The sequence below is a fragment of the Chiloscyllium plagiosum genome, chromosome 20 (genome assembly GCF_004010195.1).
Source record: "Chiloscyllium plagiosum isolate BGI_BamShark_2017 chromosome 20, ASM401019v2, whole genome shotgun sequence".
NCBI lineage: Eukaryota > Metazoa > Chordata > Chondrichthyes > Orectolobiformes > Hemiscylliidae > Chiloscyllium > Chiloscyllium plagiosum.
Window position 1 is genome coordinate 4,800,105 of NC_057729.1, and position 16,135 is coordinate 4,816,239.

The following is a 16,135-nucleotide window of genomic DNA, read 5'->3' on the forward strand; positions in this document are numbered from 1 at the left end:
GAACCGGATGCTCACCTTTGCCCCCCACCTCCATCCACCTATTGCACTCTTAGCTACCTTCTCCCCAGCCCCACCCCCTCCCATTTAACTCTCCACCCTGCAGCCTCCCAGCCTCATTCCTGGTGAAGGGCTTCTGCCTGAAATGTCGATGTTCCTGCTCCTTGGGATGCCTGACCTGCTGTGCTTTTCCAGCACCACTCTAACCTTGACTCTGACCTCCAGCATCTGCAGTTCTCACTTTCGCCATGGTTTCATCAAGGGCAGGTCGTGTCTCACAAACCTCATTGAATTTTTGAGAAGGTGACCAAGCATGTGGATGAGGGTCGGACAGTTGATGTGGTGTACGTGGACTTCAGTAAAGCCTGTGATAAGGTTCCACATGATAGGCTTTTTGGAGAAAATGCTGAGGCATGAGATTGAGGGTAATCTAGCAGTTTGGATTAGAAACTGGCTTTCTACAAGAAGGCAGCAAGTGGTGGCTGATGGAAAATATCCAGTCTAGAGTCCGGTTACTAGTGATGTGCCACAAGAATCTGCTTTGGGATCACTGCTATTTGTCATTTTTATAAATGATTTAGATGCAGGAATAGGTGGATGGGTTAGTAAGTTTGCAGCTGAAAATGTGTTGCTGGAAAAGGCAGCAGGTCAGACAGCATCCAAGGAACAGGAGAATCGACGTTTCGGGCATGAGCCCTTCTTCAGGAATGAGGAAAGTGTGCCAAGCAGGTTGCAGGGGACCTGGGTAAACTGCAGAATTGGACTGAAAGGTGGCAAATGGAGTTCAATGCAGCTAAATGTGAGGTGATCCACATTGGGAAGAATAACAGGAAGGCAGGGTACTGGGTCAATGGAAAGATTCTTGGTAATGTGGATTTGTAGAGGGATCTTGTTGCCCATGTACATAGATCCCTGAAAATTGCCACCCAGGTTGATAGTTCTGTTAAGAAGGCATACGGTGTGTTAGGTTTCATTGGCAGAGAAATTGAGTTCCGGAGCTGTAATGCCATGCTGCCACTGTACAAAACGCTGGTGCAGCCTCACTTGGAATGTTGTGTACAGTTCTGGTCGCCCCATTACAGGAAGGATGTGGAAGCATTGGAAAAGGTGCAGAGGAAATTTACCAGGATGTTGCCTGGTCTGGAGGAAAGGTTTTTATGAGGAAAGGCTGAGGGACTTGGGTCTGTTCTCGTTGGAGAGAAGGCTAAGAGGGGATTTAATAGAGACATACAAAAGGATCAGAAGATTAGATAAGGTGGACAGTGAGAGTCTTTTTTCCTAGGATGATGACGTCGGCTTGTACGAGGGGGCATAGCTGCAAATTGAGGGGTGATAGATTTAAGACAGATGTCAGAGGCAGGTTCTTTACGCAGAGAGTGGTAAGGGGGTGGAATGCCCTGCCTGCTAATGTAGTCAACTCAGCCACATTAGGGAGATTTAAACAATCCTTGGATAAGAACATGGATGATGACGGGATGTTGGGGTGGGCATAGATTAGTTCACAGGTCGGCACAAATCGAGGGCCGAAGGGCCTGTTCTGCGCTGTATTGTTCTATCTTCTATTACCACTGCATTACCAAAGCATTCCACACCCTATAGTCTTTCAAGTGTTCATCTAAATATTTCTTAAATGACTTGAAAGTTCCTGCCTTCTTAAAGGCAGTGAGTTCCAGATATCCACAACTCTCGGAAAAAAAACCCTCCATTTCCCCCTTAAACATCCTTAAACCAGTGGGCTGGTTACTGTACCTAAAAAAAAACAATTTGATTACTTGTGGCTTTGCTGCCAGTGTGGTCTAGCCGTATCTGAAGTGGCTGCCCTCTTTGCCAATGATAATTGCACTTCCAACTTGGCTTGAAGGGCTTGTAAGAAGAGTGGGGAGTCTTTCAGCGTCATGAGAGGCGCTATGCCAATGCAAGCCTGCCTTTCATTGGTTGCTCAATGTGTCAGTGTTTAGATATTTTGCTGCTGTAGCTGGGCCACACAAGCTGTGGTCTGGTAGACAGCACAGACTGGCGCTGTGATCATTTTTTTTAGTTGTACTGGGCCAGTGTCCGGTTTGAAGGGGCGGAGGTGGCGTGTGTGAGAGAGAATGAAAAACAAGGCGGGGGTCTGACTCTTGTTCCGCGAGTGGTTTCTGGCGGTTTCTCGTGACACTTTGGGTTCGTGAACCTGGTGCACGGGCGAAGAAGAGCAAAGAGAGAGAGAGAGAAAAGAATCACTATCCAGGCTCTGAACTGTCAGGGAAACAGGCGGAAGTGTTTATGAATCGTGGAAAGGGGAAACTGTTGTAGTGTGAGATCTGATAGACATATCCCGGGGACAATGGACTCACTGACTCTCATCTTGTTGTTTGGTGTTATTCCAGTAAGTATTAAAAGCTGGGGACCCTCGGTTTTGCCCAGTTTGACTGGGAATGCGGATTTGGGAGGGGGTACTGTCTGGATTAAGTAAAACCCATTGTGTGTTTTATTTTGTAATCAGGAAGTTCCAGCGACAAAGTCTCTGGCATTTCGCGTCCACTGTGGATTACACAGGACTGTGCAATTCCCCTGAGGGGTTAGGGGGATATATGGAGATTCTATATGGGGGGGATTAATAAGATCCTTGTTTACAAGAAACATGAAGCCCATGTAAAGGAATATATCGGAAACCGTTCCTTTCACTTTCGATTTTTACCTTTCCAGGCTGTTGCGCCCACTGTGTGTCGTTTTATATTTATCTTTGAGGCTGTGGCTCAAACGTTCACAGATGGTCCCAGCACATGCCCCTCATTCCAGACGCACTGGTGGAAACTGCGTACACTTATCGGGAATTGCTTACTGATATATACATTAAGGATCTGGATGAAGGAACTGAGGGTGTTGTTGCTAAGTTTGCAGATGACTCAAAAGATAGGTTTAGGGACAGGGAGTGTAAGGTAAACCGGAAGGCTGTTCAAGGGCTTGGATAGGCTATCAGAGCAAATTGTGGCAGATGGAATACAGTGTTGGAAAGTGTGAAGTTATGCACTTTGGTTCGAAGATTAGAAGCACTTCTGTTTTCTAAAAGGGGAAAGGTTTCAGAAATTTGAAGCACAAAGGGACAACGGAGTCCCAGTTCAAAATTCTCAAGGTTCACACTCGGATTCACTTTGTGGTTAGGAAGGCAAATGCAATGTGAGCAGTCATTTCAAGAGGGCTAGAATACAAGAGCAGAGATGTACTGCTGAGGCGATATTAGGCTCTGATCAGATCACGTCTGGAATATTGTGAGCAGTTTTGGGCTAAGTATCTAAGGAAGGATGTGCTGGCATGGGAATAGATCCAGAGGACTTGTACAAGAATGATCCCAGGTATGAGGGGTTTGTCCTATGTGGGGCGGTTGAGGACTCCGGGTCTCAATGGAGTTTAGAAGGATGAGGGGAAATCTGATTGAAACTTACAGAATACTGAGAGATCTGGATAGAGTGGACACGGAGAAGACCTTTGCCCTGGTAGGAGGGAATAGGACCCAAGGGCACAGCCTCAGAGTGAAAGGACAAACCATTAGAACTGAGATGAGGAATTTCTTCAGCCAGAAGGTGGTGAGTCTGTGGAACTCGTTTCCACAGAGGGCTGTGGAGGCCAGATATAGATTGAAGACAGATATAGATTCTTAAGTAGTCAGGGGATCAAGGGTGCAGGTAGAAGAGGGTTGAGAAACATATCAGTCATGATTGGATTAGCTGAGTGGACATACATTTTATTGTCTTACGATCGAAGTGTGTCTTTAAGTCCCACAACAGGAGATTTGAGCCTACTCCAAAGCAGTGCTGAGGGAATGCTGTCTGGATTACGGGAGGAGAATTTGTACCAATGTCTTGTCTGGCTTATTATGATAACTGTATCCGTACATCACATTTCAGTTTATACGGAGTTAAATGAAGTGCACTTTGCAGTGCATGTGTGAAAAAGTATCTAGGGTGTACTTGAACTGTAACTGCATTTTTTTTTTGAAGGATCTCTGAGTTGAAGCTGCATCTGTATGCAAATCCTTTGTCTATTATGCAAATAAAAGATATGAGTTAAACAGTCTGTTGTAAAAAAGGATGAGGAAATTGCCATCATATTTGTTACAAAAGTGGCATCATCTGCTGTGTCTGTCATAATGACAGAGTGAGTAATTTGAGTTGATGAAATAAAGTATTACTTAAGACAGAAATTATTTTTAAATCCACTGGTAGGTACTGTTGTCAATGTCTGTACTACAGAAGGGTGCTTCAGTTATTCAGATTGTCATCCTTGTTCAGCTTTGAGCATCACATCTTCAGGAAGGATATACTGACCTAGAAAAGGGTATAAACAGAATGATGCCAGTCTCTACAGGGTAAAATTATGTGTAAACATAACTTGAATTCCCTCGAATAAAAGAGATGGAAAGGTGTTTAGTTGAGGTACTTGTAAATGTTGAAAAGATTTGATAGTGTAGATACAGGGGGAGAAAAACCAGTTCTGTCTGTTGGGGGCATAAAAAATTGGCTACTCAGGAGAAACGTTAGGAAGCGACAGTGAGCATTGAAGGTGTTAAATTCTTTCCCAGAAGACTGTGGATGTGACACAGTTGGAGCTTCCAACACTAACATTGTAAGATTTTAGCTGCTTAATGTTAGTAAGTGATACTCGTCAAAGAAGCTAAGATTCAGGTGAACTCTGATTCAGTTGAACAGCAGAGTAAGCTGGAGGGTTTGAATTGCCTTCTTGTACTAATGTATCAGTAATCTGTATCACTTCTTATCTCTCAAACAGTACCTGCTAAATGAAAGCTATGGTGGGCTCTCTGTTATATCAATTCCTGTGGCTGCGTTTGAAGACTTTTATTATCCAAATCTTTATTTTCAAAATGGCTCTCTAGAAGGATTACTGTGTGAAGGGAACAGTTCTGTTTTAAATATTTTACTAAAGCTGGTCAGATAACTTGGCTTTTTATGTAAAGCTGGAATTCCCCTGAACTCACTTTGCTAAATTTATCTGTGTGGCATTTTCAAGCTGTTATTATCCTCTTGGGCTGTGGCTGTACTTAACAAGTTTCACAAAATCTAAATGTTGAAAATAAATGGAAGCCAGGTGTAGGAGTTGGGAGTCATGTTGTGACTCTGCAGGACATTGGTTCAGCCACTTTTTGTATATTGTGTGCAATTCTGGTCTCCTTTCTATTGGAAGGATGTTGTGAAAATTGAAAGGGTTCAGAAAAGGAACTATAGGGAGAGGCTGAATAGGCTGGGGCTGTTTTCCCTGGAGCATTGGAGGCTGAGGTTTATAAAGTCATGAGAGACATGAATAGGATAAACAAACAAGGTATTTTCTCTGGGGTGGGGGAAGGGGTGAACTAGAGGGCATACGTTTAAGGTGAGAGGGGAACAATATGAAAGGGACATAAGGGGGAACCTTTTCGCGCAGAGGATGGTGTGTGTATGGAATGAGCTGCAAGAGGAAGTGGTAGAGACTGGTACAATTGCAATATTTAAAAGGTATCTGGATGGGTATGTGAACAGGAAGGGTTTAGAGGGATGTGGGCCAAGTGCTGGGAAATGGGACTGAACTAATTTAGGATATCTAGTCAGCATGGATGAGTTGGACCAAAGGGTCAGTTTCTATGCTGTATATCTCTATGACTCTGTGATTCTTTGGTAGGATGCACACCAGTGGGAGTCTAAAGCCGATATAACATCCAAATCCACTTAAAGTCTAAATCCCGCCTGAGAATTCTGAGATCTGGAGTTGAGTGGAGATTCTTCCCTCCCTGATGCCTCACATTATGTGTTCATTCTTCATGTACTGATGTGTATTGTTTAGGTCCAACTCCTCCATGACGACCAGATATCCGAAATTAATCCAGTCCCATTTGTCAGCACTTGGCCCGTATCCGTCTAAACCATAAGACGATAAGACATAGGAGCAGAAATTTTAAAAAATTCATTTGTAGGATTTGAGTGTCACTGGCTGGCCAGCACTGATAGCCCATCCCTATTTGTCCTTGAGAAGATGGTGGTGAGCTGCCTTCTTGAATCGCTGCAGTCCACTTGCTGTGAGTTGACCCACATCCCTCTAAACCCTTCCTGTTCTATTGACTGATACAACTGAGTGGCTTGCTAGGCCATTTCAGAGGGCAGTTGAGAGTCAACCACATTGCTGTAGCTGTGGAGTCACTGGTCATCAGTCCACGGAACCATTAATTCCAGATATTTTTATTGAATTCAAATTCCACCATCTGCCATGGTCAGGATTCGAACCCAGGTCCCCAGAGCATTATTTATCTCAGTCATAAATATACTCAATGACCTGGCCTCCACAACCTTCTGTGGCAGTGAATTCCATAGATTCACCATTCTCTGGCAGACAAAGTTTCTCCTTATCTCTATTCTAAAAAAAACTTCCCTTTACTCTCTGGCTGTGCCCTCGGGTCCTAGTCTCTCCTACCAATGGAAACATCTTCCCAACATTCACTCTGCCCAGGCTATTCAGTATTCTGTAAGTTTCAGTTAGATCTCCCCTCATCCTTCTAAACTCCATTGAGTATAGACCCAGAGTCCACAAATGTTAAGCTTTTTATTTCTGGGACCATTCTCGTGAATCTCCTCTCAACACGCTCCAGGGCCATTACATCCTTTCTGAGATATGGGGCTCAAAGCTGCGCACAGTACTCTAGATGTGGCCTGAACAGAGCTTCATAGAGCCTCAGAAGTACAATCCTGCTTTTATATTCAAGCCCTCTCAAAATAACTACTGACTCAACCTGCAACCTTGAGAGAATCGTGGACTAGAACTCCCAAGTCCTTTTGCACTTCAGATTTCTGAATTTTCGCCCCATTTAGAAAATAGTCTATGTCTCTATTCTTCTTACTAAAGTGCATGAGCTCACCCATGTTGAACTCCATCAGCCACTTCTTTGCCCACTCTCCTAACTTGTCCAAATCCTTCTGCAGCCTCCCCACCCCCTCAATGCTACCTGTCCCTCCGCCTATCTCTGTATCATCTGCAAATTTAGCCAGAATGTCCTCAGTTCCTTTATCTAGATCGTTAATGTATAAAGTGAAAAGTTCTGGTCCCAACACTGAGCCTTGCAGAACACCACTTGTCACTGATGCCATCCTGAGAAAGACCCTCTCATCCCCACTCCCTGCTTTCTTCCAGACAGCCAAGCCTCTGTCCATGCTAGCACCTTGCCTCTAACACCATGGCCCCTTAGCTTACTCAGTAGCCTCCTGCGTGGCACCTTGTCAAAAGCCAATTTGAAGTCCAGATAGATAACATCCATTGGTTCTCCTTGGTCTAATCTGCTCATTACTTCCTCAAAACATTCTAACAGATTTGTCAGGCATGACCTCCCCTTCATGAAACTATGCTGACTTTGCCCAATTTTACTATACACTTCCATGTATTCAGAAATCTCATCCATCATGATGGATTCCAGGATCTTACCCACAACCAAGGTTAGGCTAATTGGTTCTGTAATTTTCCTCCTCCTGCCTTATTCCCTTTTAAAACAGGGGTGTCACGTTAGTGATTTTTCAGTTCCCTGGGATCTTCCCTGATTCTAGTGATTCCTGAATGATCGCCACTAACGCCTCCACTATCTCTTCAGCTATCTCCCTTAGAACTCTGGGGTGTAGTCCAGGTAATTTATCCACCTTCAGGTCATTCAGTTAATCTTGCACCTTCTCCTTGGCAATGGCCACCATATTCAGCTCTGTCCCTGCACTCTCTTGAAATTTTGGGAAATTACTCATGTCTTCTACCATGAAGACTGACGCAAAATAATTAATCAGTTCCTCAGCCATTTCTTTGTTTCCCACTACTATCTCTCCTGCGTCATTTTCCAGCAGCTCAATGTCCACTTTTACCTCTCTTTTGCCCTTTATAAATCTAAAGAAACTCTTACAGTCTTCCTTTATATTACTGGCTAGCTTACCCATATACTTAATCTTCTCCCTCCTTATTTCTTTTTTTTTTGCCCTCTGTTGGCCTTTAGAAGCTTCCCAATCCTTTGGTTTCCCACTATTCTTTGTTACTTTATATGTTTTCTCTTTTGCTTTTAAGCTATCCCTGACTTCCCTAGTCAGCCATGATTGCCTCATCTTCCCTTACTGTGCTTCTTTTCCCTTGGGATGAATCTCTGCTATATCACCTGAATTTCTCCCAGAAACTCCTGCCATTGCTGTTCCATTGTCTTTGCTGCTATGCTCCTCTCCTGGTCAATCTTCCCTCTTGCCTCTGTAGTTGCCTTTATTCAGCTGTAATACTGTTACCTCTGATTTTATCTTATTTCTCTCAAATTGCAGATTAAATTCGATCATGTTATGATCACTGCCTCCTAAGGGTTCTTTCACCTTAAGCTCTCTTACCAAGTCTGTCTCATTGCACAATACTAAATACTATTGCCTGTTCCTTACTGGGCTCCACCATAAGCTGCTCCAAAAAGCCATCTCATAGACATTCCATAAATTCCTTTTCTTGCGAATCACTACCAACCTGATTTTCCCAGTCCACCTGCATGACCACTGTAACTTTGCCTTTCCTACACATCTTTTCTGTCTCTTGGTGAATCTTGTGCCCCAGCACCTGACTACTGTTTGGAGGTCTATACCTGACTCCAACTTTGGTTTTTTTATGTTTGCGGTTCCTCGATTCTACCCACATAAATTCTACACCATTTGACCCTTCCTATTCATATATTTATCCAGATGCTTTTTAAATGTTGCAATTGTACCAGCCTCCACCATTCCTTCTGGTAGTTTGTTCCATACACGCACCACCCTCTGCGTGGGAAAGTTGCCCCTTAGGTCCATTTTAAATCTTGCCCCTCTCATCCTAACCCTATGCTCTCTACTTCTGGACTCACCCACCCTAGGGAAAAGATCTTGTCTATTTCCCCTATCCATGTCCCTCATGATTTTATAAACATCAATAAGGTCACCCCTCAGGCTCCGACGCTCCAGGGAAAACAGCCCCAGCCTGTTCAGCCTCTCCCTATAGCTCAAATCCTCCAACCCTGGCAACATCCTAGTAAATTTTTTATGAATCCTTTCAAGTTTCACAACATCTATCCGATAGGAGGTCTGTTTCTGTGCTGTACATTTTAATGACTCTATGACTGTTTAACCACAGTGGGTATCACCGATAAATGCTATCATAACCTCATCTCAGTGACTGCCCAGATGCAATTTGCAGCCATGTTCACTGGCTTCGTTTTGCCTCTCTTCCTATCAATTAGGAAACACAAATCCAGTCGATCGATTGAATAAACCACTTTAAGGCTCAGTTCTCATCTTAGTTATTTGAGCATTACTGCCCCACAGTGCCAGGGACCCGGGTGACTGTCTGTGTGGAGTTTGCGCATTCTCCCTGTGTCTATTGGGGTTTCCTATGGGTGCTCTGGTTTCCTCCCACAGTCCGATGATGTCCAAGTTAGATGGGTTGGCCATGCTAAATTGCCCCATGCTAAAGTGTCCAGGGATATGCAGGCTGGGTGGATTAACCTTAGGAAATGCAGGGAGAGGGTGGCAGGGGGTGGTTTGGTCCTCCAAGGGTCAGTGATGACTCATTGGGCTGAATGGCCCACTCCCAAACTGTAGGGGATTCCAAGTACTGAACAGTTCATTTCTCCAATTTGCGGCTTGTGGGATGAATTGGTTGCAGTTTGTTTATTCATGGAATAGCATTACTTCCTTAATGAAAGTTAAAGCAAATGGGAGGGGTGTAGAAATGTCCTGACAAAGAATAGACAGGGGACTCTCCAAATATGATTTCTTGCTTCCCAAAAATAATGTTGAGATGGATAAAACCATGTGTTTGTCTGGGAACTTATGAGGCAGCAGACATCATGAGTCTGCCAGTTCTAGGATCTCAGCCTAGCCAGTGGCTCCCAGTCAAAGCACAAGCACACCTTTAATTATTCCAAGAATTGGCATTGATCTGAGAGCCTTTCACACATCATGTCCACTGAACAACTTTTGTGTCACCCTGACATACAGAGGAATGAAACACAGGGTGGACCAGTTAAGCTAAATTACCTGCTTCCATGTAACAGCTTTCATGGGTTTCCTCTGGCTGTTCTGGTTTCCTCCCATAGTTCAAAGATGTGTAGGTTAGATGGATTGGCCATCGGGAATGCGAGGTTGCGGGGTTATGGTGGATTGGCCATCGGGAATGCGAGGTTGCGGGGTTATGGTGGATTGGCCATCGGGAACGCGAGGTTGCGGGGTTATGGTGGATTGGGTGTGGGTCTGGCTGAGATGCTGTCGAGAAGGTCGGTGTGGGCTTGATGGATCGAATAGCCTACTTCCTCCACACTGTTGGGATTCTATGATTCTAACTAAGGAAAAGCGGAAGGGACCATTCTGTTGGCATATTCGGGGAGATCCTGTGAAATGACATCCCTCATCCAATTGCCTCAAACCCTCTTCCTCACTCTTCTGTGCCCATCTGCATAATAGCTCATCAATAACCCATTAATATACAGGCTCAAAGAAAATGAGAAACACTTTATATACATCTCTAATGTTTTCTCTGTATTGGTTATGTTAGTGTCCATGGGATTAATCATTAACACCAGGAGACTGTCCAGGATAATAGCATATTATCTGGCTTTTAATAAAGTTTACAAGTGTTTAGAGCTTATCCAAAAATGCTGTGTAGTTCCTCCTAGCACAGCTTCAAGTTTGTTACAATGAGGAGATTGTCCTGGATGGGGACTACAGGATGAAGAGTGTGGCAGCACAGTGCACCTTACTACAGAGTGATTGGGAGATACTGGTGATAATTATTAATTAACAGTTTGTAATCTTTTCCATTGATTCCTGATCTGACAATGACACCTTTCCCCCTCCAGTTTATCTGCCTCACCCCTGAGCATTTAGCTTTGGGGCCCAGCTGGATGAAGCTTGTAAACAGGTCACCCTTTTGGGCAGTGTTCGTGGATGGGAAAGCCAACTGTGGAAGGGAAGCAGAGACCATTAAATCTGGGAGGGAATTAGTATAGGCCTGAGGAGGGTAATCACTGTTGAGATACACATCTGCGTCTGAACCTAAGTGAGTGATGGAATAGGCTTGAGGACTGAACGGTCACCTCCTGTCATTATGTGACATAAATGGTTCACTTGGTAACTGAGCTGCTGAGCACTGTGGTTAGAAACACAGGGTATAGGGAAGTCTCCAGTTTCTGCAGAATTGGCTGAGGATAGTTGGGTCAGGAGTGGAGGTACATTGAGTTTCAGAACTCTTGGCGTAAGGGGCCAGAAAACAATCTCAATTGAGCTTTATTGCCCTTCTCATTGATCCCTGGGATGGAGCGATTGAACAGTGAGGAGAGGTTGAGGAGACTGGGCCTGGATTCTCTTTGGAAGAATGAGAGGTGATCGCATTGAAACATACACAACTTTTAGGGTTCAACAAGGTAGACAGCAAGGATCTTTCCTCTTGCAGGAGCAGGGACGGATGGATATGTGTGTTGTCCAGAACCAAGGAACATGGTGTCTGAACATGAAATAGACTATTTAGGTGAGAACAAATTTATGCCCCCAAAGAGCTGTGGAAGCTCAATCTTGGAGCACATCCAAAAAGGAGATCAAAATAACAGGGAGAGCACAGTCTTAGATATGGTCACCCAGTAGCATATGGAAGTGCAGCCAGCGAGGTTAGGAGTTACCATCAGTCAGAAGAAGGGTGGCAGGCAGGTGGTTAGGCAGCCCTAGAGCTCATCTCACTTTCCTTTGTTGGAAGTCAGTGAGAGTGACGCTGCCTCTGGAGAATGAAGCCAGAGTCCAACTGCACAAAGAGGGAACAGAAAGAGAGGGAGAACAATAATGGTAGGAAACTCAGGAGGGGCACAGTCAGGTATTTATACAGCCACAGGCATAACACCAGGATAATGTGTTGCCTCCCTGAGGCCAGGGTGAAGGGTGTCATTGAACAGATGCAGGGCATTCTGAAGGACAAGGTGAACAGTCATTGTTCACATTGGGACCAATATTATAGGTAGAAAGAGGGATGAGGTCCTGCAGTCAGAAAAATAAATTGGGAACTAAGAATCTAATGATGACCATAAATCCATTGTTGCTTATCGGGAAAAAAAACATCTGGTTCCTTAATGTCCATTAGGTAAGGAAACTGCTGTCCTTACCTGGCCTGGCCTGGCCTACATGTGACTCCAGACTCCTAGCAATGTGGTTAACTCTGAAATGCCTTCTGGGCAATTAGGGATGGGCAATAAATGCTGCCTAGTCAAAGACGCCCTCATCCGGTGAATGAATAAAAGAATTTAGGGAGCTAGGCAGCAGATTAAAAAGCAGGAACTCAAAGGTTGTAATCTCTGGGTTACTCCCAGTCCCACATGCTAGGGAATAGAGGAATAGGTGGATAGAACAGACGAGTGTATGGGTGAAGAGTTGGATGAGGAGGGAGAGCTTTAGATTCCTGGATGGCTGGGAAAGGTGGGACTTGAGCAAGTTTGACAGGTAGCACCTGAACTTGGGGGTGGGGGGGGGGGGGCAACTTCCTTGTGGGCAGGTTTGATAGTGCAGTTGGTGAAGGTTTAAGCTAATTTGACAGCGGGAGTGGGATATAGAGATAAAATAGTGGGTGATACATTAAAATATTTAGAAGAAAAGTCAAGTGATAGTCAAGGCAAGACACAGGGAAGCTTGGCATGGTGGGTAGCATTTATTTTAATGTGAGGAGTCTTGCATGTGAGGCAGATAGGTTGAGGGATGTGATTTCATTGGTGTGATGGAAACATGGTTGAAGGAGAGGCAGGACTGGCAGCTCAATATTTCAGGATATAGAATCCTCAAGCAAGAATGTGTGATTGTAAAAGAGGAGGAGGTGTAATATTGATCAAGGAATCAACTACTGCTATAAGGAGGGATGATATTTTAGAAGGCTCCTCAAATAAGACTGTATGAGTAGAACTGAAAAAATAAGAGGGAGATCTCATTGTTAGGAATGTATAATAGACACCTAAACTGTGAGGGTGTGTTCGAAGGGCAAATACGTAGGTAGATTTCAGATTACTGTAAAAATAAGTGTTTTAACAGTAAAGGATTTCAACTTCCCCAGTATTAACTGGCATAGACAAGGTGTGAAAGGCTGAGAAGGGGCAGAATTGTCAAACTGTATCCAGGAGAGGTTTTTCAGCCAGCACATAGAAAGTCTGATGAGAGAGGGAAATCCTGGGTCTAATTTTAGCCAATGATATGTATGAAATGTCAATGGGAGGCACTTTGTTGATAATGACCATAACTCAGTAAAATTTAAGGTAGTCAGGGAAAAGGATGAAGACACACCAAAAATAAAAGTATTGAATTGGAGGAGGCCAAATTTAACAAACAGGTTCTGGACAAAATGCAGCTTCTTCTGGAAAAATCTATTTCAGAGCAGTAGGTGTCTTTCAAAAAGGAAATCATGGAAGTGTAGGGTCAACATATTCCTGTAAAAATGGAGAGTGGGATCAAAGACCTGCAGACATCAATGGATATATAGAATTGGATAAAGAATAAAAGAGAAGCTTATGGGAGATACTAAAGACTCAGAACAACAGAGGTTCTAAAGTCCTACAGATAGATAGTTCAGGGTGTTACTTAAAATGAAATGAGTAAAGTGAAGAGGGTACACGAAAAATAAAGGAACATCCAAAGGCATTTTATCAGAAAATTAGGAGGAAGAGATTAAGCCAGCAAAAGAGTGGAGCTTATTTTGGACTCAAGTGGCAAACTGAAGGTGGATCCAGAAGACACAGGTGAGGTTTTAAGTAAGTATGTCACCTTTGTGTTCATGATAGAGAAGAACGATAAAGATAAAGATAAAGAAATTACGGAATAGCACTGCAATATACTTGAATAAATTACAATTCAGGGAGAGGAGGTATTAACAATTTCAGCAGGCTTGAAAATGGATGAATCCCCAGACCCAGATGAGATCTCAGGCTGGTGTGGGAGGCAAGTAAGAAGATTGCAGGGGCTTGGACTTTAATTTTCAAATCCTCTCTCGTCACAGGAGGGGTTCCAGAGGATTGGACGTCAGCTAATGTGGTACTATTATACAAGGAGGGATATACCAGAAAACTACAGGCCAGTGAATCTAACATCCGTGGTAGGGAAACTACTGGGAAAACATTTTGAGGGAGAGCCTTAATGTCCGTTTAGACGGGTAAAGATAATCAGCATGACTTTTTCAGGGGGAGGAGTTAGCATCCATCATGATTGAATCTAGCTGAGTGGTAGGAAGCAGAGAGTGATGGGCAAACATTGTTTTTGTGACTAAAGTCCTGTGTCCAGTGAAATGCCACAGAGTTTGTTGCTGGTTCTCTTGCTGTTTGTTGTTTACATTAGACCTGAATGAGGGAGGTTTGATAAGTAAGTTTGCAAATAGGGGTGTGGCAAATACCAAGGATAAAAGCTTTAGACTGTAGGGCAATATTGTCAGGCTGGTCCATTGGGCAGAACAAAGGCCAATTAAATTTTAAAAGTGCGAGGACTAACAAGGAAAGGGAGTGCATGATAAATGGTACGATCGTAGGAAATACAGAGGGTCCAAAGGGGCCTTGATATGCATCCCCTTGGATCCGTGAGGAGAGCAGGACATAAGGATAAGATGGTTAAAGAAGCCTTTTGGATACTCACCTTTATTAGTCAAGGCATTGAATATAAGAGCAGGAAGGTTATGATGGAACTATGTAAGACATTGTTAGGCTACAGTTGGAGTATTATATGCAGTTTTACTTGCACAATTAAAGGACAGGTGTGATTGCACTGGAGGGGAGATTCCACCAGGATGTTGCCTGAGCTGGAATGTTTCAGCTACAAAACGAGACTGGATAGGCTGGAGTTGCTTTCCTTAGAGCAGAGAAGGCTGAACAAAGATATGATTGAGGCATACAACTTATGAGGAGCATGGACAGAATAGATAGGAAAAATACTTTCCCCATAGTGGGGGTATAAATTTAAGATAAAGGGCAGGAGATTTAGAGACAAATTAAGGAAGATTTGTTATTTTCACCCATAAGGTGTCTGGAACTGAAAGGGTGATAGAGAGAGGAATCCCTTGTGACATCGAAGAAATATATAGATGATCACTTGAAGTGCCAAGCAGACAAGGCTACAGAGCAAATGGCTGTATTAGAAATGGACTAGAGCAGATCGGTGCTTGATGACTGGTACAGAAACTAAGGGCAGAAGGACCTCTTTCCTTGTGGTGACAATTTAAGATCAGTCTGGATCACGTTGAATGGCAGAGCAGCTGTAGAAGCCAAATACCTTACTACTTCTCCTCTTGCCTATGTTTCTCTGATCATGATCCAGTTGGACGTGAGAGCGTGTTTAGTGGAGACTCTTGCATTCAGATTGCTGACTGAAACAATGCAAAGGCTCAAACCTCACTTGAGGCCTCAAAAACCCGAATGACAGCACAAGCGAGAACCTCAGGAGAGAAAACTGGCAGTTAGGGAAGTGAGAGAAATCAATGGAAATGATATTTAATAAGTCAATCGGAAAGAGTAAAGAAATAGCATGGAGGATGTATGGGGAGTGAGTTAAAAAAAGGCCTCAGATATAGAAAAACAAAATAATTACATTTCAAAGGTAAAATGGAAGTAGTCAGCTGAATAGAAAGCAAAATTGATATTGAAATGGGATAACGAGAGGTATGAAGTCTAGAAAATCAGATAAACACTTCCAGGAGTGAATATCAGATGTTTTAGGTAGTTTCCTCTTGAGTGTTGTGGTTTCTCTGGTGCAATGGTGTTATCGTTTGTGGGAGAGGTTTGTGCAAACAGAACGAACCCAGCTGGAGTGAGATCAGCAGGGTTACCACTGTCGTAGGTGGGATCACAGAAGATTCTTTCTCGAAACCTCACATCCTACAGTGACACGGAGCCAGTTGCCTGAGAGGTTGCGACCTGCAATTTCTTTCAAATGTCTGCGATCCATCTAACCCTGGGCTTCCCTTCTCTTCCATAGTTGTTGTGTTTTGCATGGGGCATTAATCCTGGCTGTCCCTTCCAATTCCTGTAACATAAAAGAATAGCAGGAGGAGTCTCCACAGTGTGCTCGACAATACCTATCCCTCAATCAGTTTTACTAAAACCAAGTTCTCTTTTTTTTGTTAAATCATTCCTGTTTATGGG

At 43.7% G+C, this 16,135-nt stretch overlaps 1 protein-coding gene across 1 annotated transcript in view; it reads left to right on the forward strand.

Moving 5' to 3' along the window:
* Nucleotides 1-2,068: 2,068 nt before the first annotated feature.
* LOC122560005 (tumor necrosis factor receptor superfamily member 5-like) overlaps nt 2,069-16,135 on the forward strand; it is a 68,110-nt gene continuing 54,043 nt past the window's right edge. Inside the window, exon 1 of the mRNA XM_043710156.1 lies at nt 2,069-2,365. Coding sequence (XP_043566091.1) covers nt 2,324-2,365 — 42 coding nt within the window. The 5' untranslated portion in view covers nt 2,069-2,323. The remainder of the gene's footprint in view (nt 2,366-16,135) is intronic.